General features: G+C 36.7%; 1 protein-coding gene across 1 annotated transcript; it reads right to left on the bottom strand.

Moving 5' to 3' along the window:
- Nucleotides 1-1,686: 1,686 nt before the first annotated feature.
- On the bottom strand, nucleotides 1,687-13,197 carry LOC143248120 (zinc finger BED domain-containing protein 5-like). The gene is made up of 5 exons (XM_076496553.1): nucleotides 13,148-13,197; nucleotides 7,088-7,158; nucleotides 2,686-3,540; nucleotides 2,145-2,435; nucleotides 1,687-1,916 (listed from the first exon to the last, which is right to left on the bottom strand). Exons 1-5 carry the CDS (start codon nucleotides 13,195-13,197, stop codon nucleotides 1,687-1,689), a joined length of 1,497 nt encoding a protein of 498 aa, XP_076352668.1.
- Between the last annotated feature and the right edge of the window lie 4,038 nt (nucleotides 13,198-17,235).

Here is a 17,235-nt window from a genome sequence, read left to right as displayed (position 1 = left end):
AAACGAAAAGAATATTACAAGTAAAGCTAATATGACCCTGAAATTGAAAGCGAAAGCGTTGCAATATATTTGAAGGGTCGTGAAAAAGGAGTAAAAACGGAATTTATGAACAGTTTCCAAAAACAATTCATTTTAGTGTCAAACAATTACCCAAAAATCATCAAAGATCGTCCAGACTCCTATGGTTTCTGAGTTCCGATGTAGTTCCCTAGTCACCCTGCCTAATTTTTATCTTGGAACAGTTATTTTCTTGGTTTTTTTTTTTTTTTTTGTACGAACTCATAAATACTGTGACGCAGAAGACTGTGTTTATTCCCATGAAATTATGTGTTAATAAAAAATATCCGCCAAGAGCTGCAATATATTTCTCGGTGTGTAAGAGTGTAGCGAACGATATGAGAGTGGGTCTACAGAAGAGTTAGCAACGCAAACACATCTCTTGAAAAGCAAGTGTTGAAGCTGGATCTTAGTGTTGTTATTTCAACATGAGGCTGTAGCTGGTAAATAGACTCCAGAAAATGGCCTTACTTCTAGCACTTAAAATTTACGTGCATTGTATAACTGGCAGAAAACTGCCGTGGAAAGTATAATAGCAAAAGCAATAAAGTGGACAATTTACGTTGTTTGAATTAAATGGCAGTTGCACTATTCTATTATGGTACAAACATTTACAGAATGAACAGCACAGACCTAATCTATATATCGATTGATCGGCCCTGCATGGCCAGGTGTTTAAGGTGCTTGACTCGCAATCTGAGGGTCGCGGGTTCGAATCCTAGTCACACCAAACATACTCACCCTTTCAGCTCTGGGGGCATTATAAGGATGGTAAGTCACACTATTCGTTGGTAGAAGAGTAGTCCAAGAGCTAGCAGTGGGTGGTGATGACTAGCTGCCTTCCCTCTTACACTGCTAAATTGATCTTTATTACTATTTACTTCGTTTTTGCCAATGCGTTAACCAACCCACTGGGAATTTGATACGTATGGAATTTTAAAATAAACGTTAAACGCAATTTTAAGTTTTGTATAATTTTGAATTATCAGTCAAGTCAAATTTTTATTTGATAGAAAAACATACTTAACTTTCACGGATTGTTTTCAAGTTTAGTACACTGATCTTTAAAATCTACGAGTAGATGTCATTTTTCGTCTATGTATAAGTCATCTGTGGAAAGTTAATTAACAAAAACTACTTAGTTTTGACCAAAATACTTGCGCACGTTTATGCAAAGAGTCACATGATGTGGACTTCACCCTAAAGAGTAAAGGTAGACCATTTTCTTCAGTTTTTGTCATTTGGATTAGAGACTGAGAGACAACTGATTTGGAACAGCAAAACCATAGGGTAAAAGTATGTGCAGACAAAAAGTATTGGTTAGGCCACGCAAACTAGTTCAGCAGTTTCTAGATCAAGTTTTCAAATGAAACATATGGATGAACGGTTATTATTCATTTATTATTGCTGACTTTTAACCTCAAATTTGCTAAATTTTATGAAGTTATCCTAATTAGAAAACGTTTAACGTCACATGATATAATCGAAAGTAATGATGCTTGATATAGCTGTACCAAGTTTACGCGGGTAATGACAAGAAACTGTTAATTTACTTTTCATGGGGTTAATTTAAAGGAAGTTAAAGATGTTGCTTTAGAGAGGAGAACTACTACCATATACAGTAAACTCTCATTGTTTCGAAGTCGCTAGAACCGAATATATCACTTGTATCGAAGTTGTTGACTGGTCCGACCAATTGTCCATATAAATACATCGTAACAAAAAACCCCTTGAACCGAACTGCATGTATCGAAGTGTCGGCTTGTAACGATGTATAATTATAGTCCCTAGGGCAGTGCTTTTCAACCTTTTTGCAGGCGCGGATCCCCCGAGGAGCTCATTTTTTTCTTGCGGATCCCCTTGTACATGAATATATATATATAAGATTTTTTCAATGAAATAAAAACGGTTTATATACACAAAAACACAATACAGTACCATCTAAATTTGTTTATTCAAGAGAATTACAAATTAATGTGAAATTTGTCCTTGGTGATTTTTGAACAGAACTGGATAGTTTGGCCTGGTTTTAGAAAGACATACACGCATCTCTTCTTCAAGTGCTAGTAATTTATTTCTTTTCTTACTTTTAATGTTCGTCATGGTGGAAAATCCTATTTCACACAGGTATGATGTAGAAAACTGCAGGAGAATGCGCAGAGCCTTATTCGAGATTGATGGATATTCTTTTGCAGTTAAAATCCAAAATGAGTCCAGATCAAGTTCAGTGTGCTTCATTCTAAGTGTCCGGTCATTTGAAATACCTGCCAACTCTTCCTCGTCGGTCAAACTGAAATCCACGTTCAAAGATTCAACAAATGGATTTCTAATCCAATCATACTCTTCAAGCGATATTGAAGGGAAATATTTATCCAATCCTTTAATTAAAGATTCCAGATGGTTAATTATCAATGGCAAAATGTCAATTAAATTTGTTCTTTGAACTAAAGTGGGAAACATTTCACAATTGCCTCGCGAAGCATGCTTTTCCAAATAATCAATTTCCTTTTGAACGCATTGATTTTATCTACCGAAGTTAGAATGTTCTCCTTTTCCCTTGCATACTCATATTCAAATTATTCAGGTGCTGGAAGATGTCAGATAGGTAGGCCAATTTTAAACACCAACTTTCGTCACTCAGAAATTTCACATATTCAATATTGTTGCTTGTAAAGAAAATCATTAGTTCTTCTCTAAGTTCATAAAATCGAGATAGCACTCGTCCTCGAGAGAGCCATCGGACTTCTGTATGAAATAGAAGCGTGACATGTTCAGCATCCATGCTTTCGCAAAGTTTAGTGAACTGCCGGCATTTCACTGGCCTTGACTTTAAGTAGTTGACCATCTTGACCACCATATCAAGTACCTCTTTTAGCTCTGGGCCAATAGCTTTGGCAACTAGAGCTTCACGATGAAGAAAGCAATGTGTTATGAAAATATTTGGCTGAGATTGCTTTACCAATGTGACAAAACCTTTTACACTTGCAATCATTGAAGGACAACCATCTGTGCATATTCCAACACACTTTTCCCATGTCAAGTCCCAGTGATTCAAGTACGAGGTAAGTGCATCATATATATCTTGTCCTTTCGTTGTTTCTGGTAGTTCTCTGCAACATAAAAAGTCTTCAACAATTCCATCATTTTCAATAAATCTAATAAAAGCAAGTAACTGTGATTTTCCACTTAAATCTGTGCTTTCATCCACTTGAATAGCAAAAAAATCAGCAGCTTTCAATTTTAACATAACCCCTTTTTCGATATCAACTGACATGTTCGTAATCCGCCTGCCTATTGTGTTGTCAGACAGAGGGATGTTCTTAATTTCTTCAGCAGCAGCATCTCCAAAAAAAATCTTCGCAATGGTAACACATGCTGGTAATATTAACGATTCAGCGATTGTATGTGGCTTCATCTGCTTGGCTACGATCTCTGCCACAGCAAAGCTTGCTTGGTTCGCTTTTTTTGCTGATGTTGAACTTCCTTTCAAATATACGAGCTTGTTTTGAAGTAGATTCTTTCAGTCTTTGAAAGTATTCTTTGGTTTTATCAGCCAAATTAGGATGTTTTGATATCAGATGACGCTTCAACTTAGATGGCAGCATTGAACTGTTTGATAAATTCTCACCACAAACTAAACATAATGGTGATGGGCAGTTCCGATCGTCGCTAGCAATAAATCCAAAAGCTAAATAATCTGAATCATATAGTCGAGTCTTCTGATTTTTATCAATTTTTATAACGTTTTCTTTCTTCAAATCCATTTACAAGCATTCAATAAAAAAAAAAAAATTGAATAGGTACTCACACTTCACGTTGTCTAGCCGATGACGAGTAATCTGAGACAATGTTTTATGGTTTAAATTAAACTACGCTAGGCTATGCATCAGTAGCGCCTGGCGCTGCATGATTGGATAACGCATACAGTTCTGTAACCCTGAATGACGCCTATTCTACACCGTTCTTTCGGCAATGCTTCGTCATCGAACTCATACAAGCCGATACGCACGCATTTCTTCATTCATCTATAGTTTTCTCTTCAGCAGTGTTGCAGTAGCCTCCTGCCTGCCTTTCCCACGCTCCGCATAGACGTCACGTGCGCACGTCTGAGTCCCGACCTTCGATTAACACTGATGACCTTATTTGGTAATCTGCCACCTCGCGCTCTCATTCGTTCCTTCCTTCCTATTGTACCTCTCCTAGTTAAGCGAGCTCGAGGTAAATTCAAATATACAATAAAGCTGATACACAAGAAGTAAACAAGCAGAGCGTCACGCCGGATAGTATTGGCTACATTAAATGTTTCAATTAAATGACGTAGGTCGTCGTCATAACTGGACTGCTCGACTGCAAATGTGCGCGCGCAGTTCTTCCCTAACGTTAGCGAAGGTTGCTGGTTTCAGATGTGAACGACGAGTTATCTCGACAAGATGCACTAATTACATTGATACAGTGTACTACTGTACCTACATTGATGTGATACTACATTAATTGCACATTGTACATCTGTCGGTCTTGCGGATCCCCTGGGCGAACTTCACGGATCCCCAGGGATCCGCGGATCACGGGTTGAAAACCACTGCCCTAGGGTGTGAAAAGCATCAATATTACATCCTTTGTATCGAACCAGGTACGGAGATATTTATTTTTCTCTTCTTCCCTAAATTAATTGTCACCGCTTCCGGCTGCCGACCACCCGCTACGCCGCTAGCAAGTGCAATTAGTCAGTCTCCGCGCAACAATGTGTGGTGCCACCATCAAAATCTTACACTTGAGAAATAGCGGACTGCAGATGGGGTAGTAGATTAGCCTAGCAATGTTTTTACAACAATTATGGTCAATAACACTTTAAACCCCTGCCCGCCCCAACTCACTCGCCCTCCCAGCAAAAATTAGCTTAGATATAAAATTTTCAGATTATGGCTTGAGTAGATTATGCCTGGGCAGCCTGCATGCTGTGGCCTATAAAAGGCTAATCACAGTCAAATTAAACAGATCATTAATCATTGATTATGGCGAAGCGCAAGCTTGTATCGATAGAAACTAAAATTGCAGCAATAGAAGAAGTTGAAAAAAAAGTTAAAACAAAAACAGAAATAGCAAAAGCATTTGATGTGCCTCTGAACACTTTGTCAACATGGTTGAAAAATAAAGAGGCCATATTGTCTTCTCGAGACAACTTTTGTCCCAATTGAAAACGCATGCGAACTGCAACACATTCTGACCTAGAAGCGGCATTGCTTCTGTGGTTCAAAAATGCTAGATCAGAGAATGTTCCTATCTCTGGGCCTGCTATGCAAGAAAATGACAGTGAAAGTGAAGATGACGACAATGAGGAACCCCCCATCCCAACACATTCTGCAGCTCGTGAGATGTGCCTGCAACTTCAGAGATATCTTGAACACCAGGCTAACGCAGGACAGTTTATCTCTCAATTAAACATGATGGAGCGTTTTGTGACCAAGTGCCAGAGGGACAGCAGTTCGCAAAAAAGCATTGTGCAATATTTCAAGTGACTCCAGTTAGACGTTCTTGCTGGTGTTTGTATCCTGTACATTATAATTACATATGTCTATATTATGAATGTTATTTTTTTTTACAAGTGCTATTAATTGTCCTTTTGAATTTCATTAAATGTGTTTTAAGTGTTTACACACGTGTGACTTCTGAGTCTTTAATCCAATTACCGGTACTGCAACAGCCGTCAGTTATAGGGCCTACCATTACCAGACTTGGCTAGTGAATGAAAAAAAAAAAAAATCCTTTTTAACGAACTTCCTTTGTAACGAACAATTCTCTTTGGTCCCTACGACTTCGTTACAACGAGAGTTTACTGTACTTATTTTTATTATTATTAAATAATCTGTTTGGTTCTTTAAAGTATATACCTGTTCCAAATAATTTGGTTGCTATCGTAATGCTGTATGATCAGTGATGTCGAGAAACCCACTTGTTGAGAAATTTATATGCAAAAACGGCTCGTTTGGGTTGAGAAAATATTTTACATAGAAGAGCGAACAACGTTTCGACCTTCTTCGGTCATCGTCAGGTTCACAAAGAAAGAGGTAACTGACCGGAAGCTGACCACATGTTTGAAAGGGGTTGTGTAACTGTGTGTCGAAATGTAGAGGGCGGTATTAGATGTTTGTCAGCTTCCGGTCAGTTACCTCTTTCTTTGTGAACCTGACGATGACCGAAGAAGGTCGAAACGTTGTTCGCTCTTCTATGTAAAATATTTTCTCAACCCAAACGAGCCGTTTTTGCATATAAATGTAATGCTGTATGATTTTACTCACCATTATGCCCCAAGTTGAACGAAAAACGCGGCCTGACAAACAAATAAATGAATATTTGGTGCACAGTTCTTGGTGGTTAAGGCACTCGACTCGTAATCCGAGGGTCGCGGGTTCGAATCCTCGTCACACCAAACATGTTCGCCCTTTCAGTCGTAGAGGCGTAATAATGTGACGGTCAATCATACTATTCGCTGATTAAAGAATAGCCAAAGAGTTGACGGTGGGTGGTGATGACTAGCTGCCTTCCCTCTAGTCTTAGTCTTACACTACCAAATTAGGGACGGCTAGCGCAGATAGCCCTGGTGTAGCTTTGCGCGAAATTAAAAAAAACAAACCACTCTTTATATATATATACCGAAATTAAAGCTTCACATGACGGTATTAAGGTCGTTTATTTGCATTTAGGCGTTTTATGTTTCACTGATCACACTGCATTATAAAATGGCGGGAAAATACAGAACGTTACTATATTCGACTGTTGATGAGAACGTCATCAGAGTCACGTGATTTGTATAGTTTTCATAAAATTATTCATACCACTATTTTAGAGGAATTTTATTTAATTCCGGCTTATATTTATAGATAAAATGTTTCTCCATAGTTTTTTTTTTATTTGCTCACAGTCTTTTCCAACCTTATAGAATGCTATTCCATTGAATTTCAATTGTTTTTCCTTCTCACATTGGTCTAAATGCTTACTCAGTCCGATCTGTCGCAATTTTCTGGTAATTTACCTGTTGTCTGTGGATAGTCATTCTGTTCTTTAATTGGTCCCTGGTCTGCCCAACGTAATCCAATCCACAACCTGCATATTTTATGCAATATATTAATTTTTTTATGTACAGTTCATCTCTGCGTTGATATGAAAAGTTTCTCCTGAACTTCTGAATTTTGTCTTTGCTTTCTTGCAACGTGGGTGACCGCATCATGTGCCCCCCTTTTCCTTGGTTAACTGCTTAAACTCCGAATTTGTAAGAATTCATTTCAAATTAGGGACTTGTCTCTGGCTTTTAACCCAAGTTGCGTTTGCCAGATTTTGTAGACTTTCTTTTTTCTGATCCATAGAGTATTTCCTTTGATGCTTGGATTATCTTGTAAATATCTGGATTATTTGGATTGTGTGTTTGTACAAATGTAATTTTTTTGTCATCGTTTTCTCTTTGTTTGACTGTCCTCAGGGTTTCCGCTGGTATATTTTTGGCCCGATCTATTCCCGTCTTAATTAAAGTTATTGGGTAGTTTCTTCGTTGAAGGCGGACTGACAATTCTTGCAATCTTTGTTCTTTTATTTTTGGGTCTGAGATTATGGTACATATGCGCCTGGCCATGTTGAAAGGAATGTTAGTCTTTGTGTGTCTTGATGACAAGATGTGAAGTCCAAATACTGAAATGTATCCGTATCCTTATGATAAATATCTGTTTTCAATTTGTGACCTTCTTTGTATATTTTAATGTCCAGGAAAGGTGTCGCATGTTGATTGGTCTCCATTGTAAATATGATATGGTCATTGATGTTCAATAACTGGTGGAAGTCTGAAATATCCCCCAGGTCTTGCTTTCAGAAGATTAAACAGCCATCCAGAAATCTCCACCAGTTGTCTTGAATATAGATCGCGCCCTCTGCTACATACCTTTCTGCTATTTTGGATACAAAAGGACTTATTCGATGTACCCCATCGTAAAGGTGGCATTCGGAAAACGGGGCCAAACGATGCGGTCACCCACGCTGCACAACATGTGAACTCATTCAGGAAAGCAAAGACTTAAAATTCAAAAGTTCAGGAGAAACCTTTCATCTCAACGCAGAGATGGACTGTACATCAAAAAAGCTAATATATTGTATAAAATGTGCAGGTTGTGGATTGAATTATATTGGGCAGACCGGGGACCAATTAAAGAACAGAATGACTGTCCACAGACAACAGGTAAATCACCCAGAATTGCGACAAATCGGACTGAGTAAACATTTAGACCAATGTGCGAAGGAAAAACATTCGAAATTCAGTGTAATACCATTCTATAAGGCTGAAAAAGACTGTGAGGAAACCCAAAAGCCTATGGAGAAGCATTTTATCCATAAATATAAGCCGGAATTAAATAAAATTCCTCTAAAATAGTGGTATGAATAATTTTATGAAACTTTTACAAATCACGTGACAATCAACAATTGAATATAGTAACGTTCTGTATTTTCCCGCCATTTTATAATGCAGTGTGATCAGTGAAGCATGAAACGCGTAACTGCAAATAAACGATCTTAATACTGTCATCTGAAGCTTCAATTTCTATATCAAGTTCGTGATTAGTTCATTTTTACTCTTTGTATATATATATATATATTGCCTGACTGAGGCCTAGAACTTTTTATAAAGTACGAGACGTTATGATGTAACAATATTCACTTAAAACAACGAAAATATTCACAAGGCTCCAGTAACAAGATGAAAATCACACACTAGTGAATTACACAACGTATGATTTGTATGCAGTTACATATATAAATCTGCGATAGATATGATTCTAAAATACCAAATTTGACATTCACTATTTATAACTAACTAAATCATAACTCTCGTGTTAAATTTAAATGAAAAATCTTGCATATCTAACAGCACGTTTTTGTCAGCAAGACTTGTAATATATTTTTGTTTTTTTGTTTTTTTTACGCCACAGCATGTTAAGGTTGAACTTTAAGCTATTATAATTGTGGCTTCAAGATAGATGTTACCAATTCAAAAGTGTTATATTCCCACAGTACCTTGTGGTGGAAGCTAAGATGATGAAAAGAAAAGAAAATTGTGTCACGAATTCCATTAACTAATCACTGACTGTAAATTGCGCATGTTGAAACGTTGAAAAAATTATTTCATTGATGTAGCATAAGTCAAGCGTTAAAAGTTTAGTTAATTATGCTAGTTATTCGTTGTTTGGTTAATTTGCTTTAAAATAATGGTATTTTTACATAAAATAATAAATGATAATTAGCGAATGCTATAACTGTAATCAAATGTAATCAAAATAAATTTCAATAAATCCTTTGATCGGTGAAAATTACTATCTAAACTGTTAAATTTTTACTTTAGCCCATTAAAGCACATATGTTTCTCTTTTTACTTTTTGATTATATTATGCTATATACATAGATATATAGTAAAAAAAACAAAAGCGTTCAGTTTGTGTAATAAAAGCACTGCCATGGCTTAGTGCTAAGCTCGAGGTTTATAATAGTAAAAATAACAGCTCGATACCCGTAATTGACACAGTACAGATAACCAATTGTGTAACTTTACACTTAAAAACAAAGAAAAGCCGCGTGAATCTATGTTGTAGGTATAGGACGTTACGGCGGTTTGTAGATTACTGTGAATTTCCAAATGCATGAGCTGCATTCTAGATGTATGTCTGAAATTCATAAAATGAAAACAGAAATTGGAATTAAAGATTTGGAATACTTTCCAAATTTTGAATGAAAAAAGGGGTTATTATTAAAAGTATTACTTTATTTTTAAAGATCTACTGTTTTCATACAGAGGTGTTTTTTATTTTGTTTTTCATAGGATATATTTGAGGTGATCAACAGAAGAGCAAATAGCCGTGTTTTAATGATGCCTGAATTTTCAGCCTCGATTTTGTCAACTAAGGAAAAGAAAAGCTGTGTTTGATTGTTTTAAGAATTTGTCATCAAAACATAATGTCTCTCAGAACATAATTACCCAATATAAAGTTTCTTCTCTATGAAAATCAATAAAATATTGGTACGCATTTTGAAATAGGTAAGTTTTTAGTCAAGAACGTTATTATTCCATCTTAAATGAATTCGTTATTTGATACTGGTATTATGTCTCGTCAAGTTAAAAGCGGATTTCTGTTGTAATAAGGCGTATTTTTTGATATCGGAAATTTCAAAATCCATTACATTTAAGTGATTTAAAAACAAGAACAACAGAGTATTGCGACAAATGTTCACGCTCATGCTCTGCTCTTTTAAAAGTACCAATAATCACTAGCTTGTTCATTTTGTGCAATAAAACTGCAGAATGAAAAGAAATATTTCACTATAAACTTACATTTCATTTTGGAACGTCGATTTAACATGCAAATGCTGTTAGTTTTAAATTTAATTTTCTACAGTTGTTAAAGAAATAATTTCATTTGCCATGAGTGAAGTAACACAAAATACAATGTAAGAATTACAAAAAGCCACGCTGTGAACGTAAGGGGTCTACCAAACTTGTTGTTTTTGCATTTACGGTTTGTAAAGTGAATTTCTCACTCTGAGTTAATTTTATTAAGAAGTATATTTTCTTACTAAGATGTATGTTTTCTTACAGCAAAGTCACATCAGGCTATCTGCCCAGTCTACCGAAGGGAATCGAACCCCCTGATTATAGCGTTATAATTCCGTTGACTTACCGCTGTACGAGCGAGGGACTCTTACCAAGATATCTAAAGTTTAGGAATAATATGTAAATATTTTAGTACACATCTCATTTTGTTTAAACTTTTCGCAATCTGAAATATAATGTTCTGTACTTAAAGAGTACGAGAACTTCATTTTAAATGAAAAGTAAGGAAAACAAGATCGTGGTGAAGTATGATTAATAACATGATTAATTAATACATCAAGTAAAATTATATTTTACACAGCGAACTGTGTTATTTCACTATTATCCTTATAAATGCATTTACGGCCCCAAAGTGCACAGTGCATTTTGTGTGTATGTTAAAGGGACTCGAAAATGGGAATTGCAAGTACATCGTCTAACATGATAACCATTGAGTCACGCTCGGATTTCTAATAACCGGTAATATAATGAAAGGACTAAAAATTTAAATCAGAAATGTGAAGAAACGTTTTTAACGAAACTTGTAGCTTTTAAGCCTTATTAAAAGATCTGATAAAATAAAGTTTGTTTTCGCCTCAACTCAAAATTACTACAAATTTGACAATGATGTTAATAAAAGCAAGTAATACGATTATGAGAGTTAGGGTTTATTACCTTTTAATGTGATTGTAAACGTATGTACATTTCTGATCAATACAGATGAACAAATTATTTAAGATACGTAAGACATTAATCAAAACTTTAATGTGAACTCTTTGGTAACTGAATAAGTTGTTAACAAATATATACAGATACCAACATTGTACACGTTGATCCTGCATACTTTCGTATAAATACATTGCTTACTCTGTGTTTGTTTGTTTTTGGAATTTCGCACAAAGGTACTCGAGGGCTATCTCTGCTAGCCGTCCCTAATTTAGTAGTGCAAGCTAGTCATCACCACCCACCACCAACTCTTGGGCTACTCTTTTACCAATGAATAGTGGGATTGACCGTAACATTATAACGCCCCCACGGCTGAAAGGGCGAGCATGTTTGGCGCGACGGGGATGCGAACCCGCGACCCTCAGATTACGAGTCGCACGCCTTAACACGTTTGGCCATGCCGGGCCTTTACCTTACTCTGTGATTATCCGACTCCCCGGAATATAAAAAAAAAGCTTTGGAATAATTGTCTTTTATACAGTTCACTAAATCGTACCGAAGATTACTTGTAAACTATAATTTTCGTAAGGATGAATTACCGTTGATTTCGTTTTTGATTTTCAAACCATAATAAATCAATTCTTTGATAGATTGATAATTAAGATAATTAATCAAATTTATTTGCTAAATGTTTTATTCATACTCAATGAGTTAGTAGTAATTGATTAAATTATTTAAATAATATTCAATATATACATATATGCAATATATACAAAATTGTGTTGAGTATCTTGCCACACTAGCATATGACGAAGCAGGGCTTAGTATCTAGAATTCCTGTACCGTGAATCAGGGTTATCGTGGCCCATATCCTTTTGTCTGAATATTATTTTCGCACTTCAAACAGTGGATACCTTAAAAAGTGATAATCAAATTCCAATATTCATTCAAACAAGGCTGCCCTAAGAGTCGGCGGTGAGTGTTGTTTACTAGCTGTCTTCCCTCAAGCTTATTAGCCCCAAACTAGGAACAATTATATGCAGATAGCCATTCTAACACTTTTCCCGAAACTTCCAAAACAAACAAATACTGATATTTACACCAGTATTGCTGTTGGTTGAACCAACATCAGAAATTTGTTAAAGACCAAAATGATTCACACGAGAAAATAACTTATCGATGATAATACAGATTCCATAATGTCTAGAATTACTAGAAGAAACAAAGTCATAGGTTTCCACTACAGCGTATGCACGGTTAATCGCACTTTATAAAAAATCTTTTTACCTGGTATACAGTGACATGACGCCATAGTTTGCATCTTTGGTATCAAGGGTGGCATATTGAGTATCCACATATTTGATCCAGTGCGAACTCTCAACCATTCAATAGTGAAATGATGTCAGAGTAGATTTATGGCTGGAAGAAAATCTCACATCCCTTTCTAAGCAAGATTACTTTTTAAACAAAGTTGGAAAAGAATGCCAAGCCCCGGCACACCACTTTCAAAGACGAATATCCATTATACTGGATATTTTCGGTAAGGGAGGTTAAGCGAGTCTACATTACGCTATCGTGCAAAGATTACAGATTGGTCATTCAATAACTCTCACCTATTTACCCTCTGCACAGAAAGAGGTTGTTAGCAAACTACACATATACAAATAATCTGTGGCAAAATTACATTACAAATATTTTGGCGTTGTGTGTGTTTTCTTATAGCAAAGCTACATCGGGCTATCCGCTGAGCCCACCGAGGGGAATCGAACCCTTGATTTTAGCATTGTATATCCGTAGACTTACCGTTCTACTAGTGGGGGACTATTTTGGCTTTGTAAAGAAGCATAAACCATGAGTACTCAAGCCCTAGACACACTGTGAAGAAGAAAAAATCTATAAAACTGTACGAAAAATATGTTTCATGTGTGAGAGGAAAGTTTGTAAGATTGTACAAAGCAAGTGTATTGCGCTTGAAGGTCTGCGACAAGAAACGTACAATCTGCCTCAGACCGCTCCCACGATGGATCAGCAATAAGTTTCCTGACTTTCAACACTGAAATCAGGAGCTCAATTTCCATGGTGGATACAGTGCAGATAGTTTTGTACCAAGAAAACAATAGCTTCCGGACATGAGATGATAAAAACTTTATAACAATATAGAGTGAATCTAAAAAAAAACATTCTTAAGGCTTCATGGATGTCAAAAGTTCTTGTACGAGGTCTGTTCAAAAAATACGCGGAGTGACGTCATAAAACAAAATGTACTTTATTTAGAAGTTACAGGTCTGGGACCCATTCAGAGTACTCTCCTCCCCAACGCACACACTTATCCAAACAGTGTTTCCACTTGTTGAAACAGTCCTGGTACGCTTCTTTTGTAATGTCCTCCAGCTCCTTCGTCGCATTTGCCTTAATCTCGGGAATCGTCTCAAATCTTCTTCCTTTCAAGGGTCTTTTGAGTTTGGAGAACAAGAAAAAATCGCAAGGAGCAAGGTCAGGTGAGTAGGAGGGGTGGGGAAGAATAGTGATCGAGTGTTTGGCTAAAAACTCACGAGTTCTGAGGGCTGAATTTCGCAGCAACGCGGTGCACCTTCAATTTTTCGGTCAAAATCTCGTAACAAGATCCAACTGATATCCCACACTCTTCAGCAAGCTCCCTGACAGTCAGACGTCGATTTGCCCGCACCAGGGTGTTGATTTTGTCGACGTGTGGGTCGTCAGTTGACGTGGAAGGACGTCCAGGACGCTCATCATCTTCACTGGACTGTCGACCATCCTTAAAACGTTCATGCCACTTGAAACATGCCGTACGCTTCATAGCAACATCACCGTAAGCCGTGTTAAGCATAGCAAAAGTTTCAGTCGCAGATTTTCCAAGTTTAACAGAAAATTTCACAGCAAGTCGTTGCTTCTTCAGGTCATTCATTCTGAAATCCGCCAAGCGAAAAAAAATCGCATTTCACTTAAAACCGCGTAGCTAATACACAAATGAAGATATCTGCAATCGGGAAATGGCGTCGTAATCAGCTGATTTGTGCAAACCTAGCGACACCAAGCGGATTCCCCTGGAACCAACTGGAGCCGCGCAATTCAAACAGTCCGCGTATTTTTTGAACAGCCCTCGTATAATGAAAAATTTTAAATTTACAAACTACACAATAAATCTGATTTTAGCTGTAGTAATCATCAGAACTTGTTGGCAAAAATTATGGGAAGTGAAATTCCTGCACTATATGGTCGCGCTAGAAGAACTTCACTGTTTGAAGTTGGAAGGGTTGAAAACTAGGAGCATTTCCAAATTAAAATAAATATATAGTTAACCTCATAGGCGACAAAGATATAAAGATTAACGAATAGTTTTTAAAAAGTCGCCAAGTGTTTCATTTTTTTTACTTCAAGAAAATGACATTTCGAACTAGCGCTTTTCGTCAGATCGTACAACTTAGCAACAAAATTGCTTTTGTTGTAAGATGTACAACCTTACGAAGAACGCTAGCTCGAAACGTCATCTTCTTAAATTAAAAATATGAAAAATTGGCAGTTGCTTAGCATTTTACAAACAGCCATAAAAGATGTGATTCCTACATTTTAACTGTATTTCTTATATCTTTGTGAGTAAATTCATCACTTCCGTAGCATAGTGGATTCCATTTCTAATTCTTGCTGAAAATTCTTAACAAAAGTTTATGAATTTAGATATAATTTATTTTTAAATTTGTTGAAACAACGTATCATCTTCAGTAACATAGTTAGGAATTTATTCGTTTATTTTTAAACTATCAGGTCAATTTTAAATGTGTTTACTCAGTTTAGAACGATATTATTTGACCTATCGTATGGGCGTGTGGTTTATCAGCTGTTCTTAATTTCAAACACTTAATGAGAAGATTCACTGTAAAGAAATGAGTCTCTCAGTAACTTTCTCCTAACTGCGAGGCCAGGTGGTTGAGGCACTCGACTCGTAATTCTAGGGTCGCGGATTCGAATCCCCGTCACAACAAACATGCTCGTCCTTTCAGTCGTGGGGCATTATAATGTGATAGTCAATCCTACTATTCGTTGGTAAAAGAGTAGCCCAAGAGTTGGCGGTGGGTGGTGATGACTAGCTACCCTCTCTCTAGTTTTACACTGCTAAATTAGAGACGGCTAGCGCAGATAGCCCTCGTGTAGCTTTGCGCGAAATTAAAAACAAACCTAACCAAACCGAACTGCTGAGGATCTTTTAGTTGTTAGGTTCATATAAAATACCAAAATGTAAATGAAATAATAACTCTCGCTCTCTTTCAACAATTTTAAGTCAAAACTGTTTAGATTTGTTAGCTTGTAATAGGTATTAGTATAATTTGCAAATAATTTTTTTTAATGTCCCAACTTTCATTTTTGCACGAATCCGGATCTTCCCTGCAGACAAATACACAGTATATTTTTCGAATTTTTCTTTCCATTACCAAGCACTGTATCGTATTTTCTTAGAAACTATTATTCTCCGAGAATATAATTATTCAAGTCTTTTTCTTTCCTCACGTGTTTTTTCTTCCTTTCTAATGGCTTTATTATAATAGCTCTTCGTTTTCATGTTCTCACCCTTTTATTATGCCCCAGCTTGTGGTCTAAATAATTACTAATGAAGCACAGCTTTAAAGGTAGCTGCGTTTAAATAGATTGGATGGAGCAGCTTATAAGCTACTAACCATTAAATAAAATGGTTTGCGGTAGCTTCCAGTTACCTGAGAAAGTGACTAAGCGGAACTCCTGCAGATAAAGTAATCTAATGGGAGGTTTAGATTTTGAAATAAACAACTACTCAACCAATCTTTTTTATAGCTCCTTTAGACGTTCTTTTTTTTTTATCTTTCCTGAAAATGGCCCACCAAACAGTCTCTTTTTTTCAGGGACAAACTCAAACATCTGTCATAGGAATTTGACAGGACATTAAATTATCTGACAAAATAATCTTTTTATGCGTGTTAGTTACCGTTCTCATCAGATGACTTGAACTAGTAAGATTAAGTACTTTTCAGGATTAAGATAAAAAAAGATTTACTTGGGGGGCACGTGATAATGACAGTTTTCTGGATGGGTTTGAAAGCAGCTGGTGTCTATACTGAGTGGTTCTTTGAATGATCGCTTCTAAAGTAGTAACATTCTCAGTAAGAAAAAAACAACAAACCCCTCTACATTTTAATAACACGTTATGCAAGAAAATTTATTACTGCGCGACGGGGATGCGAACTCGCGAACCTCAGATTACGAGTCGTACGCTTGGTCATGCCGGGTCGTTTTGATCAACACTATTGTTAGTATAAATCACAATGCATTTGTCCAACCTTTTTCATAGGCCGTGGCCATGTATCAATCACACAGTGCCAACATTTATGCGTAGTGAACACTTTTTTTTTTATTCTAGGTTGGTGCGGTTGCCCTACACACTCACTAACAGTTCGTCCCGGCATTGGTAGATTGTTATTGCACCCGACTCATAATCCGAGGGTCGCGGGTTCGAATTCCCGTCATAACAAACATGCTCGTCATTTCAATCGTAGGGATGTTATAAGGTACGGTCAATTCCACTATTAATTGGTAAAAAGTAGCCCTAGAGTTGGCTATGGGAGGTGATGATTAGCTGCTAAATTAGGATGGGCTAGCGCAGATAGCCCTTGTGTAGCTTTGCGTGAAATTCAAAACAAACAAACAAATCATGGCATGGTGATATCGTTTTGAAAAGTTAAGTCACAGGAGACTGATAAATCTTTGTTTTTTGGTGGGTTTTTTTTCTGTGACTTTCCGTACAAGTGGTAATTACTGCAATTTGCAAAGTAGCAAAATATATATAACGCTAGAAACCGTTATGTGTGAGCAGGGCACAAATACCCCAATTTGTGGCTTTGTGC

The sequence above is a fragment of the Tachypleus tridentatus genome, chromosome 4 (genome assembly GCF_004210375.1).
Source record: "Tachypleus tridentatus isolate NWPU-2018 chromosome 4, ASM421037v1, whole genome shotgun sequence".
NCBI lineage: Eukaryota > Metazoa > Arthropoda > Merostomata > Xiphosura > Limulidae > Tachypleus > Tachypleus tridentatus.
This window is presented reverse-complemented; position numbering and strand designations above follow the sequence as displayed.